We start from the raw sequence: 16072 nt of genomic DNA on the forward strand, positions 1-16072 counted from the left end.
AAATGTGTACTTACGTGAACAACACGACGGGTGCAAAATGCGGAGCAGGATCCAGACCACCTGAGATCACATCTGTTTTTGTGAGGTCTTTAGTTTTCTGTATTGTGTTTTGTAGACTTTTGATCATTTTGCCATGGCGTTGTTAGTTTGTCTTTGGCTCATGAGTTTGAATATCCCTTTGGTATCTTCCGCCTCTCTTTTGAAAGAAAAAAACGATTGAGTAATGTGGACCCTTCTGTAAAAGCTTTTACGACCATTCTATTAGGAACTCACTGGAAAGAACGTTAGAGTCGATTCTGACGCCTAGGTGAGAGTCAATTTTCTGAAAACTTCAAAATTCACCAGGTTAATCATCGTTTTTTTTTTCTAAAATTTACAGCACACCGGTACAAAAATTCTTGTTATTTGGAATTTTTAGTTGTTAAGAAGTACTTACTTGACTTTTTCGATCAGAATCTAGACTTTCAAATACCTGCGCTACAATTTTACGAAACGCATACATTATTTCTTTGACTGGTCATTCATTGGTTTTTTTTAACTAAATCAACCGGTCAACAGTAGATATATCCATTTAAACAAGTGAATTTTGAGATAATAATTTTTTTATATACAGGCGGAAAAAATAAACAATGCTTGCAAAATAAACCCAGTCTAAAATTTACAATTTGTACATGATGTGATGTTGAAAAATATTGTAAAAAAATGCTTTTGAAGATATCCGGTGTTACTCAGCGCCACGCGATGATATTTGCATTATTCTATACCGCATGCTTATTTAAAGAACTTTCTTGCGAACAAATATGTTAAGGCAGTATTTTGCCGTGGAAGAAGTTGTTAAGGCAGTATTTTGCCGTGGAAGAAGTTGTTAAGCATTTCTTTAATCTTTTGATGTCGAGAGAAAAACATTTTTGTGGCGATGAGGGGCACCTTTTCGTGCAGTCACGTTTATACGTCAATAAACGTTTGTATGTTCTCAAAGAGCTACGTTTGAGTGTAACACAGAACTACATATCGGTTACCGATTATGGACACTGCAAACTTAACAACACTAATTCTGTCTTTGGGTTTTTTTCATTTAGTTTTGTTACATTGGATATCGCCGCATTCTTTAAATGACATACTTTTATGACATTACATAATCAAGACATCACAATTTTACCGGAAGTAAAAGAGAGAGCTGCTGGTCCAACCAAAAAACTTGTATCGTTTTTTAGTTCAATAAATTTGTTCAAAAAATCAAAATAATTGTCAAAATGAATGAAAAGTTTTCCTGAACAGAATTAATTCCAGTGGTTATATTGCTCTAAAATGTCATCGAAATGCATGCTAATGTGTGTTCATGGATCATAACGAGGTTTTGAAAAAGAGAATCGTAGAACTTATAATTATTAACCAATATTATAAAGGTAGTCACAACAATTTAATGTTCATTTGATTTTTTTTTTATCTTTTTTGACAAACATCACAAGCAACATTGCAAAAGTTTATCTGAATGCAAAGTGATTTAATGTGAACCATTGTAATTGGCATTAATAATTGATCTAAACAAAAATACACGTTTATGCGGCAGCGTTGTCTTTATTTCCAAGATATAGTTACAAAGAGATAGTTTGTACAAGGTTAATTTTATGTCACAACAAATTTCTTCCGAGTTAAGAGCTCAATACTTTAAACATGTTTTATTGTCAAATCTTCTTTGAAGATAAAATCCAGCGTTACCAGATTAAGATCAAGACTTGTGTTCCTATATGTTAGGTGAACATATTCAAATTTTAAAGTAAATTTGGATTTTATTAGATAAATACTTACCATCATAAATTCTGAGTGTAACCCCAATTGCGTCATAGGTCAGATGGAAAATCCCGACTTAAAATAAACGTTCTCTCACTGGTCCGGACATATACCCCTGTTTGCCCATATTCTCCCATTCAATTTCCTCAAGACAGAAACGTAAGGAAAGGGGATGAAGGGGAGGTGGGTGGGACCTTTAATTTATGATGGTAAGTATTTATCTAATAAAATCCAAATTTACTTTAAAATTTGAATATTTTATAGCTATAAATACGTTACCATCATAAATTCTGAGTAACAGAATCTAACGTAAAGCTGAATCCCCTGTAACAGAAGAAACAGGCGGAAAGTTCAATCTTTGTGCTGAAACTATAGGTCCAAGAGAGTATAAACTCTCGGCAAAAGTAGCCATAGATTGTAGGTAATGAGATATAAAAGAGTTCTCATTTCTCCAGAAACCTGCAGACAGTACCTCTTCTAAAGATGCACTGTTAAACAGAGCCCAGGATGTAGAGATACCCCTAACTTCATGAGCTTTAACATTAAAACTATTTAAAAGTTCTGCCTTAGAAGAACCATAAGCTAAAGATATGCATTTGCATATCCAAGTAGAAATAGTTTTAACAGAAAGATCTGAGATTCCTTTTTTAATAGGAATAAAGAGTCTTGAGTTAGAAACAGAACGTAAACTACTCGTTCTATCCAGATAAATAGAAAGGATTCTTACTGGACATAAAAGTACATAAATATAATCGCTAGGGAGTGCAGGAATCACGACTGGTTCTGCACCCTTATCTGGAATCTGATTCTTTGCCAAAAAAGCAGGATCCGTTAAAAGAGTAACAGAAGATTTATCCCTGTTAAATCGAAGGCAAGCATCAGAAATAGAGAAGGCATGGATTTCACTCCTTCTCCGTCCAGAAGCCAAAGCTAAAAGAAAACAGCATTTATAGGAAAGAAACCTTAAATCTATTGTTTCTGCTGGTTCAAAAGGAGGAAGTTTTAAAAAAGATAAAACTAGTCCAAGGTCCCACTTAGGAACTAAAGTTTTTTGTCTTGGTCTTTCAAGACTAAAACTACGAACCAAAAGAGAAATATGCTCATTGTTTCCAAAATCTGGGCCACCAGAAATATGAATAGTTCTTGAAATAGCTGATCTATATCCCTTAATAGTAGAGGGACATAATCCTTTGGATTCAAAAAGAAAAACTAGAAAGTCTGCTAATTGTTGTACAGTGACTTGGAAAGGATCAATTTCCCGCTCACTACACCAATCTGAGAAGATTGACCATTTTGCATCATACACAATGCTAGTGGAGTCTCTGACAGACTTTGTGAGATGCTTGGTTGCTCCTTCAGAAAACCTCTCTTTCTGAGGCTAACCCTGAGAGAAGCCAGACGTGTAGATGAAGTTTTTCTGGATTTTGATAAAGAACCTTGCCCTTGATTTGAGACAGAAGGTCTGGTCTCAGAGGTAGACCTAGAGGACAAGCACATGATAGGCGCAGAAGGTCTGGAAACCAAGACTGTTTCAGCCATGCTGGAGCAATAACTATGATCTTGCAATTTTCCCCTGCTATTTTCTGAAGTACTGGGGAGAGAAACCTGAAAGGAGGGAAGGCGTACCCGAACATTCCTTTCCAAGATAGGCTCATTGCGTCTACCGCAAAAGATTTTGGATCTGGAACCGGAGACACAAATGTTAGAAGTTTGTGATTGAGACTGGTCGCAAACAGATCTATCTGAGGTGACCCCCAATGAAGAGTCACAGCTTTGAAAACTACTTGAAGTAGTTCCCACTCCGTGTTTACTGGAGCAAGGGATCTGGATAGAGTGTCGGCTAGAATATTGAGGTGCCCCGAAATTTGTCTCACCACTAGATGAACCTGGAGTTGAAAACACAGAAGGAGAATGTCTCTGGCTATCTGATAAAGAGAAGGTGAATGGGTTCCTCCCTGATTCTTGAGATAAGCTACAACTGTTGTGTTGTCCGTGGCCAGAATGACAGACTGATTCTTTAGAGACATTTGGAAATGATTCAGTGCAAACAGAACTGCTTTCATTTCCAATACATTGATATGCTCTTCCAAAAGATCTGGATTCCAGACTCCCGAGATTGTAAGCCCCTCCAGATATGCTACCCAACCGAGGATGGAGGCATCTGTGAATAATGTTAGACTGGGAACTTGAGGGGACAGACATAGGCCCCTCATTACATTTTCCCGGACTAACCACCATTGAAGGTGTGGAAATAAAGGCTGAGTGATTGGAATCAATGCTTCCCATTCTTGTGAAGCTGAATCCATAACTTGTGCAGATAAAACTGAAGCGGACGAATGTGAAGTCGTCCCAATGGAATTACATCTGCCAGAGAGTTTAATAGACCCAGAAGTTGCAAGAATTGACGTGCTGTGACTGATTGAACCGTCAGGAATAAATGTATTTTCAGACATAGTTTTGTAAATTTTTCCTCTGGTGGGAGGACTAGGCCTACACTGGTTAGGAAATGTTCTCCCAGGAAAACAAAGTCTTGAGAAGGAATTATCTCTGACTTTTTCCAAGAGATTAGGAAGCCTAGGGACAGAAAACAATTGATGACCAAATCTGTCTGAACCCTCAATTTGATTGGGCAAAATTCCTTGAGAAGGGAATCGTCCAGGTAGGAATGAATCTGAATAGACAGGGAATGTAGGTGAGCTATAGCTGCCTGCATGATTTTGGTAAAAGCCAAAGGGGCTGTAGACAGGCCAAAAGGTAGAGCCTTGAACTGGAAAACTTTGTTGTTCCAAACGAAGCGAAGGTATTTCCTGTAAGTATGGGAAATGGGAGTGTTGAAATAAGCATCTGAAAGATCCAGAGAAGTAGTCCACATTCCTGGAAGGATTGAAGCCCTGATTGATCTGTTGGTTTCCATTTTGAAATGGGGAACAATAAGAAAGTTGTTCAGAATAGATAGGTCTATGACCGGCCTCATTCCTCCAGTCTTCTTTGGAACCAGAAAAAGACGGGAATAAAATCCCGGAGATAGAGTTAAGAGCGACACCTCCTCTATTGCAGATTTTTGTAACATTGTGTCCACTTCTACTGGTAGAAGTTGATACTTGACTGGGTCTTGAGTATGAGACAAACTTATCGGAACTGCAGACAGAGGAGGTGGGTTCTTGAACTGAAGTGTTAATCCCCCTCGAATTATTGACAGCACATAACAGTCTGAGGTAATTTTCTTCCACTGATTTAGGAAAAAACTTAACCTCCCCCTACTGGTATTGATTTTTGAGGAACTTGTTGTAAATTTTCCCCTGGGGAAGCTGTCAATAACGTACGAGGGGGCAAGAACCTAGGTACTAGACCCAGGTTTCTTGGGACCCTTAAAACCACCAGAAGGCTTACCTGAGGTAGCAATACACAGTTAGAAGTTTAGTTTCGCATTATGGCCATGGTGAATTTTTTAAATATGAAAGTTTTTGTACAATAAAATTGATTTTTAGATAATTGAAGAATAATATAGCCTTCTTAGTGGGTTTATATGAACATTTAGATTGTTTTTAGCATATTTAATAGGCCATTTTTCTGTTTGACAGTCCGTATTTTCCTATCCGTACCGCCCATAGGTCCATACATTATTGTAGTGTTTATCAACAAAGATTTTGCGCTCGATCTTTTCAATTCAATTTTATGGAAAAACGAGCAGAAATGTATATGATTTTTTTTGGACCTCTTGATTGATATATGTCTATGGATTCAGGAAAGGTATCACTGTAGTTGATTGAAATTTTCCTTTGGACCAAATTTTGGAGACTTTTGTGACATGTTCACCCCCCCTTTTATGCAATATTTTGTATCAAAGAAATGCAGATTGTTGCCATGGTTACACCCAAAAGAGATTATATTTCACCATTATAACCATTAGAAATCAAATCTATGGAAGATTCTCTTTCTATAAATATACACATGCATAACACAAATATTAAGCCTTATTTGTTAGAAAGGAAGGGAAAGAGGGTGTTTAAAAATTATGAGTGTCAATTTTAAGTTTTTTTCCTGGGGAAGCTGTCAATAACGTACGAGGGGGCAAGAACCTAGGTACTAGACCCAGGTTTCTTGGGACCCTTAAAACCACCAGAAGGCTTACCTGAGGTAGCAATACACAGTTAGAAGTTTAGTTTCGCATTATGGCCATGGTGAATTTTTTAAATATGAAAGTTTTTGTACAATAAAATTGATTTTTAGATAATTGAAGAATAATATAGCCTTCTTAGTGGGTTTATATGAACATTTAGATTGTTTTTAGCATGTTTTATAGGCCATTTTTCTGTTTGACAGTCCGTATTTTCCTATCCGTACCGCCCATAGGTCCATACATTATTGTAGTGTTTATCAACAAAGATTTTGCGCTCGATCTTTTCAATTCAATTTTATGGAAAAACGAGCAGAAATGCATATGATTTTTTTTGGACCTCTTGATTGATATATGTCTATGGATTCAGGAAAGGTATCACTGTAGTTGATTGAAATTTTCCTTTGGACCAAATTTTGGAGACTTTTGTGACATGTTCACCCCCCCTTTTATGCAATATTTTGTATCAAAGAAATGCAGATTGTTGCCATGGTTACACCCAAAAGAGATTATATTTCACCATTATAACCATTAGAAATCAAATCTATGGAAGATTCTCTTTCTATAAATATACACATGCATAACACAAATATTAAGCCTTATTTGTTAGAAAGGAAGGGAAAGAGGGTGTTTAAAAATTATGAGTGTCAATTTTAAGTTTTTTTCCTAACTGTGTATTGCTACCTGAGCTTTTTCCGGAGTTATGGGGTTTGTTCTGCGGTTTGCCGTAGTTATTCTTCCTTTTCTTAGCAGAAGAAGGAGGACAACCTGAAGCAGAAGTACTAGTAGAACTAGATGTAGCATTAACCGACCTCTTGCCATTAGTAACTTGTACACTAACTTTGACTGGAGGAGGGTTTTTGCTGAGTTCCTCTTGAACCCGCTGTAAGGGTAAACCAAACATCTTGTCAGTAAGTGGAGATTTCAGTAAAGAATCTTTCAAAGGCTCAGCAACAGAAATGTTTTCAAGAAACTCTGCTCTTTTAGATAGGGTGCAATTAGCAATAGAACCCATTAAAAGCAACTGAGATGAACCGAGAGCTTTATCCAGTTGAAGTAAGAAGGATCGTAATTCTGCTGGAACAACCGAATCTTCGCTGTTAAGCAAATGTCCGGTTGCAGCTAGAAAATGTTCGGCTGTGCCAAGAACTTGAGAAGCACTACGAAGGAGATTCTCAGTCTTTGACCAAACAGGTTGAGTGAGACGAAGACCATCAACTGGCTTTTTTCCCAATAAAGATGACATAGATTTGTCACAACTGGGAACAAGTCTACCCAGTGAAGAATCAAAGATATCAAAATCCTTGTACATCACCTGATCAGAAAAGGATGACATTCCAAATCCAGAGATATTGTTATTAGCAACCTTTTCACTAGCAGAATTAGCGATACCTTCATTAATAAATTGTAAAGCAAATGCCATATGGCCAGATTCAGGAAAAGAATTGTGAGAAGTCACAGTATCCTGAGAAAATATTACCACAGGAAGCTTCAAAAGTTGAAGAAGGTTTCTTCGGCTTGGAAGGAGAGGCAAAAGGGATATGTGCTTCATCCCTCATCAAGGTATACACCTTATCCCTAAGATCCTTCAAGGATGGAGGATCCTCAGTCTCCTTGGTGGGAGGTTGTTGAGCTAACTTAGAAGAAGGCTCAGGGGCCGTCTTCGATACCTTGGGAGAAGAAGAACTTTCAACATCCTCATCAGTGAGGAAAGCCCTTTCATGACTCCCAGGGGAAACAGAAAGCTCATCATCCTCCCTCTCATCACATTCTACAGACTTAGCTGGAGAAGGTTAATGAGAAGAAACTCTATTCTCCAGTAGAGACATACGACTGGATAGAGTACTAAATTCAGCCTTGAAAGACTCACCAAAGTCCAAAAGTAACTTCTGAAAACCATCCAAAGATGATGCATGATCAGAACCCTGAGTACCATGAGAGGAGCTAGAAGATTGAGCTCGAGAGTCAAGTACGGTGGTAGAAGGAGCTACTGCAGGAGTCAAAGATACTGCTACGGGTGGAGCAGGACCTAAAGGTCTGGTGCAGTAGCTACCCCAGAAGGGGGACCATAGAAATTGTCCCTATAAGGCCAAAAACCAGGTTGGTTTGGCATAAACCCACCATAAGAGTAAGACTGTGGCCAAGGTGGCTGAGACCATGAGGGTAAAGGTTGTGTGCCCGTGTTGGGAAGCATATACCCACAATAGGATAATGGGGGTCTAGAACCTGGCAAGTTCAAGCCCATAGCTGTACCTGGGACAGAACTAATAGTACCCGATGAATTAACAGGCCTAGATAAAGTATGAGTCACCGAAGTTGACGTAGGTACCCCCCCCCCCCCCCCCCAAATGCATGGCCGAACCTTGTGAAAGGGTCGGATAGGTAGCATTACCAGACACCGTTGTCGAAACTCCGGTCAATGTACTGGTAGTTTGGGGGGGGACTTAAAGGTAATGACCCATCTAAGAGATAGTCCGAACCAGGAATATTTACGTACGGACTATTCAAATTAAAGTCCATAATAAAATTTACTTTAGTCAAAAAAACACAAATAATTTGTTTAGAAATTCAAACTAAACAAGGGAATAAATTTCCAATAATATACACAATATATGAAAAGCAATTAAGCTATTCAAAAAACTTTACAAACAACTAAACACTTCTCTGTTGAATCTGTAATAATTTGCACGTGTGACCGATGTCGCAGATGGAAATTGAATGGGAGAATATGGGCAAACAGGGGTATATGTCCGGACCAGTGAGAGTACGTTTATTTTTAGTCGGGATTTTCCATCTGACCTATGACGCAATTGGGGTTACACTCAGAATTTATGATGGTAACGTATTTATAGCTATAAAATTTTGTCACCGTGTACGTTTTTGAAAGATACAAGTTTTGATAAAAGACCATTAAAATTACATGTACTATAATTTGTCATTATACCTGCATGCATGACTGGTTATTTTTTTATTTTTTTTGGAGGGTCGAGGTTTACATATGTAAGTGTGTAGTAAAACCCGATGTATAATTTGTAATAGCCGTATCAGCTGATTTTTGTTTAAAATGAAGTATCAAATTGTATTCCAAACTATCGCGATAACCGTCAGATATATACTCTATATGCAGGCGCTGCAAAAAAAGTTTCTACTACATAGAAATGGAAAGTTCAGCGATAACTTTTGTTTGATTGAGAGTGGTTTTAACATTTTATGTAAAGCAGCAGGACCAGACGAAATTAAACCAAGATTTTTAAAAGAACTTTCACATGAAATTGCACCAATACTTACCATTATCTTTGAGAAGTCAGTTAAAACAGGTGTTGTTCCAGATGACTGGAAAACTGCCCATGTCTCTCCTGTATACAAAAAAGGCCAAAAATATAACCCTGAAAACTACCGCCCTATATCTCTCACATGTATTTGTTGCAAACTTTTAGAACACATAGTAGTTAAACACATCATGACACATGCAGATAATCACAACATTTTATATCCCCTACAGCATGGATTTCGCAGAGGTCGATCCTGCGAAACACAACTACTTGAATTTATAGATGATGTCTCACTTAACATGGAAAACGGTAAACAAACAGATATTTTGGTCAGGGATTTTTCTAAAGCATTCGATAAAGTTTCACATTCTCTTCTAACTAATAAGCTTCACCATTACGGGATACAGGGGGAATTAAATTACTGGATACAAAATTTTCTAAGCAATCGTAAACAGGCAGTAGTTCTAGAGGGGGAAAAATCTGAGTATGTTGCAGTTGAGTCAGGGGTTCCACAGGGGTCAGTTCTTGGACCAAGTCTCTTCCTGTATTATATTAACGACATTCCAACTGGTCTTACATCTACAGTACGTTTATTTGCAGACGACACAATAGTGTATTTGGCAATAAAATCAAATTCCGAAGCATCCACATAACAAAAAGATCTTGACAAACTGGCATCGTGGGAAAGTATGTGGAAAATGGCATTCCACCCAGATAAGTGTAATGTAATTTCAGTCACCAGAAATAAAAAACCAATCAAATTTAACTACACATTACACAATCACTCACTAGAACATGTAACAACAGCAAAATATCTGGGGGTTACCATCAGTTCCAACCTTAAATGGGATGTGCACATAAATAACATATGCAAGAAAGCTAATAGCACCCTAGGCTTTCTAAGGAGGAACCTGAACATAAGCTCAACATCAATTAAAGAGCAAGCATATAAGTCCCTAGTAAGACCATCACTAGAGTATGCTTGCTCTGTTTGGGATCCATACTTACAACAAGACATAGATAGCATTGAAAAAGTTCAAAGGAGGGCTGCGCGTCTTGTTACCAACAAATACAGAAACACCTCAAGCGTTGGTAACATGTTACAACATCTTGAATGGCGCAGCCTCTCTGACAGAAGAAAAGACTCAAGATTGGTAATGCTTTATAAAATTGAACACGAAAAGGTTGCAATACCTAAAAATAATAAATTAATCCCACAAAAAAGACAAACAAGACATTCAAATTCGAACAGCTTCCAAATTCCATCCTGCAAAACACAGTACAGAAAAGAATCCTACTTTCCAAGAACTATTACCGACTGGAACAAACTACCGGACAACATTGTAAATTGCACTTCAGTAGACTCTTTCAAATCTTCAATTTAAAAGCATCAATATTAACTCATCTATTACATCATACTTAATTATACAAAGCATTTTTTTTTTTTTTTTTTTTTTTTTTTTTTCGTATTTTTTAAAGATTGTATATATATCAATCTATGTCTTGTTGTAAGTTTCCTCCTGTGACATAATCTTCAATTTGTTGAAGGCGGTCACTATATGGTAGAAGTAGAAGTAGAAGTTATCTAAAATAAGAAGCTATGCATATGCATCTGATACAATCACGATGCAAAAGCTTCATTAAAAATGACGAGAGCATCTCATTTCAAAGGTGTTTCATATTGTCAGAATTCCCTTCAATATTTTATGGGAGCAATACTTTAGATTTGCTCTAAAAACTGATGGTGATTTTTTACCTATTTATCGACAGAACTTTTAAAATATGTATTTGTATGCTAAATTATACAGGTTTGGAGATATTCACCGTCACATGAATACAATATTATGCCAGCAAAAACTACGTATTATACATAAACATATACGTTCAATAACAAACTTTTTTTGTTAAGGCATGGCAAGTAGTTTTTCTATATAAAAAAAATGGAAAGGCTCTCACTTAGTTTTAAATTATATCAATATCTTGGAAACAAAACATTAAAGTCCGCACGTTGTTGTGCTAAGTTTACACCGCAACGTAATTCAAAAAGCGCACACACGCTACAACTTATCATTGTCAAGCTGGTAACAAGATAATTATCAAGAAATTCTGTTCAGAAGTACTGAAGATATGTGTGTCAAAAAAATACGTTCATTCAGCATATTGAAATATTTAAAGTATTAGCCAACAGGAAGTAGGTGTCAGACAACTTAGAAAAGGCTCACACCTTACAACTCACCACTGTCAAGCTTCTGACCAAATATGAACTCGTTCTGTTTATAGTGGTTCTTGGGATAAATTTGTACGAAAATATTTGATTGACGGACGGACAAACGGACATGGTGATTACAATATACCCCCAATTTCATAGTGGGGTATAACAAATGCTAGTTCTCATTTATACATGAATATGATATCGAAACTACTGTTCATTACTGTATATTTACAATGAGCTAAGTATAACAGAAAACTTCGCTCTCCGCTACTGTACATACTCAAAATGTATCAACGTTAGCTTACATACGCACCTGTATGTAATAGGCAAAAACTAAAAAAATAACTTTGAGCAATAAGAATTCAGTTATAGCCGCTCCAGAAAAAATAGCATACCCTGCTCTGCTAAAGTAAACTACTAGTATTGGAAATGAAATGCAATTTCACTTTGTGAAAATAATTATATTACCACAAACTAATATTAAAAACTCATCAAAGACAGCAGGCTTATAATTTTGTTTCGCGTTTTGTCTACAAAGGAAGCTCGAATCAAAAAAATTAAAAGGCCAAATGAAATACGAAGTTGAAGAGCATTAAGTACCCCAAATTCTGAAAGGTTTTGCCAAATATCGCTAAGGTAATATGGCCATATCAACAATATGTCAACTGCGCTGGTGATACCCTCGAGGAGAAAATATCCACCAGCAGTGGCATCTACCCAGTGGTTGTTAAAAATACAAGCTTAAAAAACTATAAACATCAAATCGTATATAATATAAAAGATTATTGTTAAACTGTATGATAATGATATATGCATATCATTGCAGATACGAAATATGTCGAAAACTTCTAAAGTATCTTGGATGGGAGCAAAAAGCATGTCTTAGTTGCGGGCGCGAAGGAAGAATAGCAGACATGGAAAACTTTTATCACTGTGTAAATGGTGACTGCAGAGGTATTTGAACAATATTGCAGTTTTTCAATTATTTAAAACAAATTGTTTATGCATCGAATTTTATACTATAATTTTATCTTTGTTTTCAGATTTTATGTTCGATTCTCTTTTAGAGCTGAAAGTGTTATCCTCAGGTTGTATATATAGTTTTCTAGTTGACTGACGAACACATATTAAACATCTTATAATACAAAATAAAGACACAAGTCTATAAATTTTTTTTTTTTCACCAACATATTGCAGCTTGCAAGTTCCACATAGATAGCTTGGATGTTGAATGGTGCTAATATGCATATATATATATATATATAAAGTCCCAAAAGGAAATTACTACATGAATACATAATATATTACTAGTACTTCATAAATTTCATAGATTGTGGCTTAAATGGTTGCGTAACTGAGATTGTTCACTCGATAGTTCCATTTAGCAACATCTATTCATGTTATACAAAAATTTGAACTCTGATCGAAATATTTAGGGAAAAAAAATGAATCCCATTTTTTTTATAGAACATCCATTGTACATCCTATTAAAACTAATTAAAATAACAGGCTTATAACTTGGTGTCCAAGACGCGCGTTTCGTCTACATAAGAATCATTAGTGACGCTCCACTCAAAACAGTTGAAAAGCCACAACAAATCCAAAAATGAAAATTGTTAATAACCAAAAATTCAAAAAGTTGTACCAAATACGACTTATGCTATTAGTAGTTGCACATATTAATAATTTGACTGATTTAAAGAACTTATAAAATATAAATACATGTATAAAGATCTTGTCTAAATGAAATTTTTCACTTTTTCAGCGGTCTATTGCTGTGATTGCTATGATGATTTAAACAATATGTGCACAGTTTGTATGAATCCTATTGACTATGGAGATCTATCAGACTACAGTGAAGAAAGGTACATATTAACTTTTGTTTGATAATTAAATACAGGTAGAAAGTGAAGAACGCATGACAACTCATGATAATCAGATAAATAATTTAAGAAAAGATCGAAAATACTATAGGGGATGTTCGAAAACTGAAAAGCGAAGACAGGCATACCTGAACTACAGGATAAACGTCGACCAAAAAAAAAAGCCATCAACAAAACATTGCAGTGCTGACTTAAATTTGACCATGCGAGGTGGCCTTGAGAATCAACTTAGGTGCCTTGAAAGGCTAAGCAGCTCCTGATCTCATTGTTGTCTGCGTCGCCGAAATCCATCCGAAACACATGAAGGGTTCCTAGTTTATGCCAAGCTTTAACACTGTGCAAAGTTCAAAGAATGTTGAAAGAAAACTTTTTCGAATGATACAAACTAAATACCATTAATTCAATTTGTTCAAAATAGGCAGTGCACATCTTCGGTGTGTTTTATTGCACACGGACAAATGGGAGTTTTACAATAATTTCTTGATTATTTCACAGACTTTTTGTAAAATAACACTTTTTTAAGTAAAATATAATTGGGATATGCCAGTCTTCCCGTTGATCACATGTTAACTTAAGACAGATGTATACATGCGTGTATTGCAAATCATTTTATTTATACCGCAAAATCTTAATTACAAGCCGTACAGATAGTAGATAGATATAGGAAGATGTGGTATGAGTGTCAATGAGACAACTCTCCATCCAAGTTACAATTTATAAAAGTAAACCATTATAGGTCAAGGTACGGCCTTTAACACGGAGCATTGGCTCACATCAAACAGCAAGCTATAAAGGGCCCCAAACAATTACTAGTGTAAAACCATTCAAACGGAAAAACCAACGGTCTAATCTATATAAAAACGAGAAACGAGAAACACGTATGAACTACATAAACAGATGTATATATTAACCTTCAGAGGTAATAAAAATAAAACCATTTCAGTTGGAAATTTCTGAATTACAATGCAATTAAACTATTCGTGCATGTTGATTGGTTGTTGAATTCATCTATCATAGTTGATGAAACTCTTACATTTGAGAATTTTCCAATCTTTATGTCACTGTTATTTAAAACACCACCATGCGACATTATTAGTTTGTTTTCGTGTGTGTTTTATTACTATCAAGTATTTTATTACTTTCTTTCAGAGATTCTAGCGAGGATGAAGATGAATATCTAAAGAAAAAAGAAGAAGCCAGACTACGTCGAGAAGAGAGAGATAGAATAAGAGCTGAAAATTCTCCAAGCAAGTTGTTGATAAGGACTGGATTTATGCCAATTCCTCAACCAAAGAAAAATGATGACACTGACGAAGCTTCATCACAGATTGATGAGGACTTGTCTGAAGTGTTCAGTGATGAAATGGCGCAGTCATTACTGGAAGGATCCGTTCATAGATTACATTAAATTGACCAAGAACAAGTTTAGTTGACTGAAGAGAGTTTCAGTGAAAACTTATCACCTCAAAGTAATGATGACAATCCAGTTTCGCCAAGATAAGTTTCATCAGCAGTTACATCAGACGTTTTGGAAAAGAAAATCTGGTCCTACAAAAAGGTTTTATTAAACACTAAAAAAATTTCGTATGATGACCTGATAGAACAAGATAATGATGAAAGCAGTTAAGGAGCAGATGAGATGAAAATTCAAAGATAGCCAATAAAATTAAACTTTTAGTTACAAATATTTTTATTAAACGTTTGTGATAAAACTTCCAAGGGTTTTGTAATTCTGTGTACAAGGATATCCTTATATCAAGCTGATTATAAAACATCGAAAAGTACTGATGATGCTAGCATGGCTATATTAACCTTTCAATATACATGTATATATGTTGTGTACAAGTTATCATTTTGTACAAATTATAATTTGTACAAAAAAATTGTACAAATTATAATTTTTATTTTGACTTTGTACAAATTGTACAAAAAATGATTGTACAAATTACAATTTGTACAAAATTTGACTAAAATTCACTTACTAGTATAACATGTATAATAATTTTAAGTATGGATTTTGTTTTAAAAAAGCATTGATACACACTATAGAATTTGTATTCAATGACCTTACAATAAACCTTATTTACAAAATACAAAAAAATAGTTCGGTATCATTTGTTTGAGCATGTGAGTGAATTATGGCATCGGGAATTTCATAATATCTTTTGTTTTTTTACATTAACATTGAGAAGTGCTGCACCCCTTTGCAGTTACATGAAAGAAACCGGTGACCACAAGTTTTTGTAAGATTTTTAACTGCGTCACGTAGCAAAAGTTGAAGCTCAGCAACCGTTACTGCGAATAAAGATGTGTCTTTAACAGCTTCAATTTGATTTCTCTACACAAATCCTGTTCAAATTTCTACAGCTGTTCCAATGCAGTACCCAAATTCTCCAGATTCAGTAATTACACCTAAGATATTTCGAGGATCAATTAGGCACGACCATACTGAGAAATTGGTATAACGACATCATCCCCCACAGCAAGTTCTGATAATTTCCGTTTCATTTTCTTGGTTAGATACTTGGCTTGGATCTGTTGGCCAGACAGCGCACGCTTCCTGCCACGTATGATTGGTGTTTCAACGTCAGTGTCATTCTGATTGTCACTCGTGCAAATTTCTATTATACTATCAGAATTATCACTGGGGCCAATTTCTATTATACTATCAGAATTGTCACTGGGGCCAATTTCTATTGCACTATCAGAATTAACTGGCATGCATGTACATTTCGTGTCTCCATCTTGGTATTTTTGTATTTTGTAAATAAGGTTTATTGTGTGGTCATTGAATACA

General features: G+C 35.8%; 1 protein-coding gene across 1 annotated transcript in view; it reads left to right on the forward strand.

The window, feature by feature from the left end:
- The window catches only part of LOC127733705 (DC-STAMP domain-containing protein 2-like), a 39548-nt gene extending 24622 nt beyond the window's left edge, over positions 1–14926 (forward strand). Inside the window, exons 14-16 of the mRNA XM_052243018.1 lie at positions 12219–12346; positions 13158–13257; positions 14425–14926. Coding sequence (XP_052098978.1) covers positions 12219–12346; positions 13158–13257; positions 14425–14683 — 487 coding nt within the window. The 3' untranslated portion in view covers positions 14684–14926. The remainder of the gene's footprint in view (positions 1–12218; positions 12347–13157; positions 13258–14424) is intronic.
- Positions 14927–16072: the final 1146 nt, after the last annotated feature.

The sequence above is a fragment of the Mytilus californianus genome, unplaced genomic scaffold (assembly GCF_021869535.1).
Source record: "Mytilus californianus isolate M0D057914Y unplaced genomic scaffold, xbMytCali1.0.p SCAF_3, whole genome shotgun sequence".
Taxonomy (NCBI): Eukaryota; Metazoa; Mollusca; class Bivalvia; order Mytilida; family Mytilidae; genus Mytilus; species Mytilus californianus.